This window comes from Calidris pugnax, unplaced genomic scaffold (assembly GCF_001431845.1).
Source record: "Calidris pugnax isolate Ruff unplaced genomic scaffold, ASM143184v1 scaffold63, whole genome shotgun sequence".
NCBI classification, from domain to species: Eukaryota; Metazoa; Chordata; class Aves; order Charadriiformes; family Scolopacidae; genus Calidris; species Calidris pugnax.
This window is the reverse complement of record NW_015090852.1, coordinates 2,258,223-2,267,030: the sequence shown is the minus strand read 5'-3', so window position 1 is coordinate 2,267,030 and position 8,808 is coordinate 2,258,223. Positions and strand designations below refer to the sequence as shown.

General features: G+C 55.4%; 1 protein-coding gene across 1 annotated transcript in view; it reads right to left on the bottom strand.

Moving 5' to 3' along the window:
- Positions 1-6: 6 nt before the first annotated feature.
- The window catches only part of CACNA1E (calcium channel, voltage-dependent, R type, alpha 1E subunit), a 189,671-nt gene continuing 180,869 nt past the window's right edge, over positions 7-8,808 (bottom strand). Inside the window, exons 43-51 of the mRNA XM_014943404.1 lie at positions 8,514-8,619; positions 7,251-7,358; positions 6,614-6,714; positions 6,210-6,316; positions 5,411-5,519; positions 3,982-4,110; positions 2,299-2,479; positions 2,003-2,196; positions 7-1,096 (exon numbers count right to left, since the gene is read on the bottom strand). Of these exons, the coding sequence (XP_014798890.1) occupies positions 557-1,096; positions 2,003-2,196; positions 2,299-2,479; positions 3,982-4,110; positions 5,411-5,519; positions 6,210-6,316; positions 6,614-6,714; positions 7,251-7,358; positions 8,514-8,619 (1,575 nt within the window). The 3' untranslated portion in view covers positions 7-556. The remainder of the gene's footprint in view (positions 1,097-2,002; positions 2,197-2,298; positions 2,480-3,981; positions 4,111-5,410; positions 5,520-6,209; positions 6,317-6,613; positions 6,715-7,250; positions 7,359-8,513; positions 8,620-8,808) is intronic.

Genomic DNA, 8,808 nt, shown 5'->3' with positions numbered 1-8,808 from the left:
GAGTGACAGAGCAAAGGGGGGGGGGGGCCCTGGTACCCCCTTGCTGGGACTCTCCGGAGCAGAAAACCATTGGGATGAGACTTCCCAAGGGTCCAGCTCAGGGAAGGGAGCAGGGCTGCGGCCGGGGGGGCTCTCACTCGCCCCCCAGCACACATGCCCAGCCGGGCCACTCCGCCGCCCATCGAATGCTTCTCTGTGCAGAAAAAAAAAGTGATAGTAATAAATGAAAGTCGACAGATTTTAATTTTTTTTTTGCACAAAGACTTTTTTTTCTTTCCTTTCTTCTTCTTCTTTCTTTTTTTTTTTTGTTTGTTTTGTGTTTTGTTGTTTTTGTTTTTCCCCTCCGTTCCAGTCGGTTTGGTTTTCTCCTTTTTTTTCCCCCCTGGCATTTGGTTTTGGTTTTGTTTCATTCCCAGGCGTGGCGAAGAGCATGCATTGGAGAGGGGCAAGGGCGGCGGCGGGACGAGGGGACCGGTGGAGGTTGAGGGGGGACGGACATGGAGCCGAGACGGGGCCGGGGGAAGAAGTGGGGGGGGTGGTGGAGGGGGGGCAGCTTCTAGCACTTGTCGTCTTCCTCGGTGTCGCTGAGCACGTCGATGCTGGCCCCGCACATCACCCCTTGCCCTGCCCCTCGCCTCCGCCGCCGGTAGTGCCCGTTGGGCATCTGCCAGCTGTGCCTCAGCGGCGGGGCCGAGCCGATGGTGTTGGAGCGACCCAAGCTGGTGGCCACCGCCGCCTCGAAGGTGAGCGTCTCCTCCTCACCGCAGTCCGAGGCGTGCGAGTCGTCGTGCAGGGCCAGGTAGGGCTCCGAGATGTAACGCTGCGGGGTGGACTGCCGGCTCTGCTTCCCCGCCGGGGAGCTGGAAGACTCGGTCAGGCCGGCGGCGTTGGGCTCCAAGGTGGAGGAGAGGAGCGGGGAACCCCCCTCGCTCTCCTCGGCGGGCGGCGAGGCGTCCCCGGCGTGCCGCAGCATGGAGGCGTAGGAGAGGAGGGGACGTGGCTTGGGGGGCACCGGCGGGAGCTGGCGGCGACCTCGCCGGGGGGTGCTGGTGTCCGAGATGGAGGGGATGGAGCTTTCACTCAGGGAGCCGGTTCCCTGCAACGCACCAAGACACGCCGGGGAATACAGGGGCGATGGGCACCACCGTGCACTCACTGCCCCCCACCCTGAGCCTGAGCCCCCCACGTTTGGATGAGGCACTCTCGCCTGCCCCATCCCTGCCTCAAGGTCTGCTCCATGGACGAGGATGATGTTTGTGGTGGTCAAAAGTAAAAAGCACCTGCAAAAATGCTGCAGGAAGAGCTTAATGGCTCGCCAGCTGCTGGTCTCTACGGGCAGCATCTCTGTGGGCTTCAAGCACTGGCATTTCCAGGCTTTTGTATCTGGGACACCTCAACGTTTGCAGGGAGCAGATGCCACAGTGGTGAGAGGATCAGTGTGGAGGTTCAGCCCTCTCCCCAAACGCTCTGCAGGGTGACTGAGCAGCTCCAACCTGCTCGGCTCACAGGGGACACAGAGATGCCACCATAGAATCATAGAATCACCTAGGTTGGAAGGGACCTTAAAGATCATCTAGTCCAGCCATCAACCTAACTCTGACCAAAAAAAAAAAAACCAAACCAAAAAACAAAACCCAATAAAACCACACACCAAAAAACACACCACTAAACCATATTCCTGAGGACCATGTCAACCATGTCAACGTGGCCTTGAGCAACCTGCTCTAGTGGGAGGTGTCCCTGCCCATGGCAGGGGGGTTGGAACTTGATGATCTTTGAGGTCCCTTCCAACCCAGACCATTCTATGATTCTATGAACCCGTCTTGAACACCTCCAGGGACGGTGTCTCAACCACTTCCCTGGGCAGCCCATTCCAATGCTGGATAACAAGGGAAGAAAGATGGCGCAGAGCTCCCAGAATTGGGGCTTATCTTCCCGTTTTTGACAAGGAGCTCTTTCTGCAGCTCCCTCTACGCTTAGGAAGGGGTTCCTTGTCACTCACCTGCCTGTTGGGTGTCTGTGACCTGCCCTCGCTGGGTGACCGGGACTCACGCCGCCGCTCTGGTGACTCCTCGTGTGCCTGGGGACTCCTCTCCTCGGAGTTGCAGCGGGAGATATCGGGGGACAGCAAGTGCTTGCGCTCTTTGGATCGGCCCCGCTCCCTGCCGCCCGAGCGATGTCCATCGGACCGGTGGCCTGCGGGACACCCACCCCCATCAGTCCTCACCGTTCCCCTCCCCAGGAGCGGGGGACGCTGGGTTGAGGGGTTTTTGGCATTTGTATGGGATTGGGGCTCACCCGAGTCGGCGTTGAGGCGCCGGGCTGAGAGCTGGAGCGAGGAGTGGTAGCTCCGCCGGCGGGACTTGTAGGTGTTGTCGCTGCTGCGCTCCATGGAGAACTCATCCAGCCAGGAGCTGTTGGTGCGCTTGTCCCGGATGGTGGAAAACGATCGCCTCATCGAGCTGGTGTCTGTCACCACCTGCAAGCAACCCCGGCCGGCCGGGGAGGGGGTCAGCGCTGGGCAGGGCTTGGAGGGATGGGATGGTGGTCGAGCAATTACTAGTTCACCCATCACCCATCCCTGGCCCACCAGCCACCAGGATGGGGGAGAGTCAGGGCAGGGTCGCCATCCCAAGCACAGCCTCACCAAATAATCTCTGCACAAATTGGGGGGCGGGAGGGAAGTGGGGTTTAGCTTTTGTGCTTGTGAGCTCCCCTGGCCCAGCCGGCTGGGCACCATGCTCCACAAGCAAAGCTGGTGGCTGTGCTTCAAGCCAAGGCACTGCGTGTCAGGGGAAGAGCAGCGGCACCCCACCCCAGGTGTGGGGACACAAGGGGCACCAGGCCATTGCCCCCCAGGCTGTCTCAGCATCCCTCCCTGCCTCAAAAACAGGACGGGGTGGAGCAAACAGAGACAGCAAAGAAGAAATCATTGAGAAAGGGGGGGGTCCTCCAGTGCCCCTCGCTTGGTGTTTATTTTCCTGGCTGCTGCCACTTTTCCAGCAGGAGCACTGGTCCTCTTTGATCCTCCTTTAATTCCACATCCCCTTCCCCTGCACTCATTCCCCCTCTCCCCAACTCATGCTGTTGTTTTATCATCCCTCTCCTTTTTCCCTTCCTTTCTTCACCTTTCTACCTTCTCCCCTCATTCTAGGTTGAGCTCTCACATGTTTTGTGGAAAACATCACCTCCTCCTATATTTTCCTTTGCTTTATTCTAGCAGCTTTTTGTCTCTGCAGCCTCAGGCCATTCTCCCTGTCTCCTCTCCTCGCACCATACCCTTTCTGCTCCCATCCCCTCCTTCTAACCATCCTCTCCACTGCCAAAGGGTCAATAAAACCCACAAGGCACGGCCTGCCTTCCTCTTCATGCCCCCCCCAAAGTGCCACAACATGTCACACTAGCACACTAGGACCTCTGTGAGAAAGCAGACCCAGAGACTTCACAGCAAAACCGAACCCCATAAGAGTGTCTGTGTCTCGGTGGAGGCTGAGTACAAGACAGAACAACAGAGAAACCGGGCAGACAAACGAGGTGAGATGTGGCCTGGGTTCCCCTGGACAGACAGAGAAGCGTGTGTGTTGGGACAACAGGAAAGGAAGGAAAAGGCATTTCATCACCCAGGAGATCATCTGACATCTGGGCTGGCACTCCTTGAACTTCAACCAGCGCCCACGGCTGGAGGAAAGCAGGGGTGTCCCACTGAGGGGGGACCCTGCAACCTCCTGGTATGGCCCTGCTCCATCATGGACCTCCCACTTGAGCCAGGAGATCATCACCCCAGCTGTTCTCTGCTGCTGGTGCCCCCATGTAGGGGAACAGCAGCTCTCCTACTTGTGCAGCACCCCAAAGATGGGGAGATGCTCCAGTATTGGGGCACTGTGGGGCTCACAGGACTTGCTCAGTGTGGAGAGAAGCCTCAGTGTTACCTGGTAGGCTTTTCTTGGACCCGGCACCCATGGGGGCTTTGCTTGGTTTTACCTGGGGATCCACAGTGAGACGAGGCATGGAGGAGGCCCTCCCAGAGACAGCGTGGTCCTGAGTGTCCACGGGAAGGTAGTTGCCACGGTTAGAGGGCTGCACTCTTTGAAACTCCCTAACCTCTGGTTCCTGGAAATAAACACACAGCCAAGCTCTTGGGATGGGGTTGGAGCATTCGCAGGGGACAGCCCTGCTCGCTCAACTGGGGACAGAATTTAAGTGGGCCAAAAAGGGAGTCTAAAATATATCATCCGTCACGTTGCCACTGAAAAATAATGTCCAATTCACAATCCATTGCAGGTGAGCCCAGATGTGATGCTCCAGGCTTGCCTGATGGCCAATTCATCTTGCACCTCTCCAGTGGCAGTGGAAACCCTGCCTGGATCTGGTGATGTCCTGACTGCCTGGGCTTTAACTCCTCCTTTTGCCAGAAGGGGACAAACATAAGGGATTTTCTCCCTGAGGTTTAGAGGTTTCTGGCCACATCCCCATTAAAAGAAAGCCCACCACCTGTGGCACCTTTGCACTTTGGTTAATTCCCAATTTAGGGGGCTCTTTTGTACGGGACGTGGTGTCCAGGAGATGGGCAGATCCTGGAGATCTGCTAAAAGGCCAACTTCATGGGGAAGGAGGAGTCTCATCTGCCACCTCCCTGCCAGCAGGACAGTGATGTGGTCGGGGTGGCTGGGACAGAGGATGCCCACCTGCGTGGTAGACAGCTCACACAGAGTACTACAGACCCCGGGGACATGGATTGGGCTGGAGATGCACAGTGGTACAACACTGCGTCCGACAAGCGCCGGGGTGGTGCGTGAACGCACACACACAGACACGGAGAGAGAGAGATATATAGATATATGTATATATATATATATACACACAGACAGACAGACAGACACTGCTGCTGCCCGCCGGCATGTGTGTGAGGCCGGAGGGGTGTGCTCCCGTTGGAGACAGTTTGACAGATCCGTTTGGGACCGGGGACACCAGCACTGACAACAAAATGAACACGAATCCGAAAACATCAGATACCATCACTCAGCACGGGGTAACCCACTGAAATGAGCGCTCAGGGGAAAAAAGAACCGCCTGTGAAGAGAAGGATATTTTACTGCAGGACACTGGACCCTGTTCGCAGCTCTCACCCCAAAAGCACTTGCCACTGCTTGGCCCCACTGACCAGGGATGGTCCAGGGCTGGCTGGGTCCTCAGTGTCTGGACAGAAGTAAGGGGCCAGAGTCCCAGTTGGGGGCACGTGGGGATGTTTGTCCCCCTGCTCAGATCCATGTGTGACCCAGTGTCTGCCATCTCCCCGCTGTGCTCGCTGCCACAGGGGCAGGGAGCAGCTTTTCACCAGCAGTCCCACACCTCCCCGTGCCCACCAGCACACTCGCTGGGACCACATCCACCAGGCAGTGTGTGACTTTACCAGAGACTGGTGCTCCTGGAACTGCCCATGGGCCGGATCCATGCACGCCAGCTGGAAGATCTCCTGTGGCGAGAGCGGGCTCAGCGAGGGGAACCCGCTCCGGCTGCTCCTGCAAAGATGGTCCAGTGTCAGAGAGGCCACAAGCTGGCTGCTGCTGTCACTGGGTATCACCTCTCCAGTGGCTCAGAGCTGGAGAGCCCCTCTGCTTGCCCCTGAGGCTGTCGAGGCTGAGACCTTCAGGACAAACATCATATTCCTTGGACATAGAATCATAGAATGGTTAGGGTTGGAAGGGACCTCAAAGAGACATCTGAAGTGGTGCCCAGACAGGAGAGGACACCGGTGCCCCATGTCCTGCAGCAGCAGTGGGACATACCAAGTGCAGTGCCAGCAACTTCCACCATCTCAGTCCCACCAGCCAGGGTGCTGGGATCCTCCACCGACCCTGTGCCACCCACTGTTCAACTGCTCTGGAGGTTCAGGTCCATCCCAAGCCCTCCCAGTAAAAGAATTTGCAGTTAGTGCCAGGGTGGTTCCTCCAAGAAGAACATCCATGCAGATACCTGGATGTCCCCCTTGGCCACCTCTGCTGCTGTTGGTGATGCTGATGCACACCTGCTAACTGGAATCCTGCAAAAGCTTTGTGCCGGGAGCTTTCTGCCCCGAACTGGGTTTCCACTGCTCTTGGCAGCTCTTTAACCCTCTGTGCATCCCAGTGCCAGCTCCAGAGAACAAAAAGATGGCTGCTGGAACAGAAAAATGACAGGAATACCTCCCTTTTTCTCACAGCAATACTCACAGGCCCGAGAGGGTGTCCTGCTGGAGGTAAGGCAGAGCCTTCGCGTTCGAGATGATTTCCTGTGGCAGGGAGGACGGCTCCATGCGCTGGAACATGGGGGCATTTTTCTGTATGGAAGAAAGGAAGGAACTGAGCCTGGAGGAAATGCAGATGAACATCCCGTGCTTTACCAACCAAGCCTCCAGTGCTTGGGAAGGGGGTGGCATGCTCATTTTCACTGTCAGGGACTGAGGACGCAGCTAAGCACACCTTGTAGTCACCAAACCCCACCCTGTACTACCAGCTTCATCCCTCAGCTGCATCTCATGCAGCTGGCTGCAGATTCGGTTGGGACATGGTAGGAAGCAGTGAGGGTCTTCTGAACATCCCCATCCTACCCACCGTGTGAGCTCACTGAGCCTCACCTGCTCCTCCAGCTGCTGCCGCTGCTTCTTCGCTTTGCTCTGCTTGTAGTAATCCATGATCATCATGGCTGCATATATTTTGCCAACAGTCAGGTCAGAGGCTGAGAGCACAAGAGGGAACAAAGTGGAGACATTTGTGTGTTAACAGAAACAGCAGGTCTGAAGGCACCAGCCCGGATCTCGGGATGAGCACTGCTGTGGAATACCCTGATGACCTTCAAACTCTGCTCACCGCTCCCCAGAGAGAGATGAACACCCAGACACTCCATGTGGAGATAAAATGGATGGAGATGGCTTGAAAGCATCATCACAAACCATCAAGACACACATCTTCATCATATCGTCATATGTAACAGAGCAAGTGATGCTCAGCCTCCTGCCCTTATATTCTCCAGAGATGATTTACAGGAGACTGGTTTTGGCAGGAGTAGATCACTGCAAACTGGGCAATTTTCAAGAGGGTTCCCAAGCAGCCAGGCAGAGCAAGTCAGAAGCCAGCCTGTAGCAACACAACCCCTTTTCCCACTTCTCCCCCCGCTGGGGATGGGTCTCACCAGTCCCCACATCCCTTTGGGAAGAATTCTGCTGTGGGTATAACGGAAACTCAGCAGCAATGACAACCCCCACAAAGACTCACTTTTTGGCATGGGTACCAACAGGTCGAGCATCTTCTGGGACAGGTGAGGCCAAATGGTCAGGATCTCCTTTTGAAGCTCAGAGTCTAACTGCTGCCAATCTGCACCACCTTGAACAGCAGAGGGAAGAAATGGTCCACATACATCAAGACCTGGCACCAGGGTCCAACGAAAAACACTCCTTTCCCATCCTGAAGTGAGGTTCACAAGGAGCAAAACCAGCTCTCTTTGGGCTGGAAGGGCCATCTTGCATCAGCGAGCCCGGTCTCCTGCTCTCGCAGGGAAACTTTCCTACCATCCCTTCCATATGTGCCTCCATCTCCCCATCCCCTGCCCTCCCACTCAAAGCTGCCATCTTCAAGCTCGCCTTGGGTCCGTTTCTGCGGCTCCAATCCTACTCCAGCCCACACACACCTGCTGCTGCCCCACTTTCTCTTTGCTGGTGAGCAGATCATGTACTGGTGAAAGAGCAGCTCCACTTGGTTGAAATCCTTAAACGCTCAGCAACGTTGTGCGAGGAGAGCAGAGCTCTCTGGACAGTGGTGAAGGGATTTGCTGAGCTTAGGAAGACTTGAGGCTCAAAGGCAGCTGTCAACACGCACCAACCAGAGACACCTGACCCTGGGGCAACTCTGCTGAGCTATAGGAGACCCGGGTTCAAATCTGTGCTTTATCTAGAGAGGCCTGAACCCAAGGAGGTGTCACAGTACTGGGCCTTGGCTGCTGTCTTGCCCTGGGTTGGGTTTTCTTCCAACAGCTGAGCTGTTCCCAGAGGGCATTGTGTTGAAAATGGCATGTTTCTGCAGAAAGCTTTTGATCTGATGAATCAGAGTGTTTCCAGCAACAACAACAAAGCAGGTTTTCCTGCTCTGAATGTTTTATCTTCTCTGAGAGAGAGAGATTTCTGTTTCCCAGCCTTAGGAAGCCAAGCACATGCGAATTTTTCCCTCTTTGGTCTGGTTTTGTACACGGGGAGGAAGGGGAATTCTTTCTCTCTCCCTTCACACAGTGGACATCATGCTGTTTCTGCTCTCTAGAAGCAACTTCTAGTAGAAAACTGGCCACCTCTTCCCTAAAGAAATTGATTTTTTATAGAGAGGGGCAGAAATTTGCCTGCTCAAGGTAATTGCTTCCATCCACAAGCCAGACTCTGGGCGGCCAACCTCAATTTGGCTGTGGTGCTGTGTCACCCTGCCCAAAGGATGAGTGCTAGTCACTCTGAAATCCTCCTGGCTCTGTCCCCCTCTCTCCTCCGCTGACCTTACCTTTGGCAATTTTGATGTCCAAGGCTGTGCGTATCAGCGCCATCAAGGTGGAGGTAAAATGGACTGTCATGTCCTCGGCCACGGGCATGTTCATCAGCACCAGTCTCTGCGCAAGAGAGAGAAGAAAACAGCGGACGGAAAACAATATCGAAAAACACATCGACCAGGCTGGCGGAAAAGAAATTAAACATTAAACAAAAGGGAAAAAAAAATAAAAATTAAAAAATAAAAAAAGCAACAAAGAGTGTCAAAACAGCACAGCCAAAAAAGAAGGGCAAGGATCACCCCGCCACCG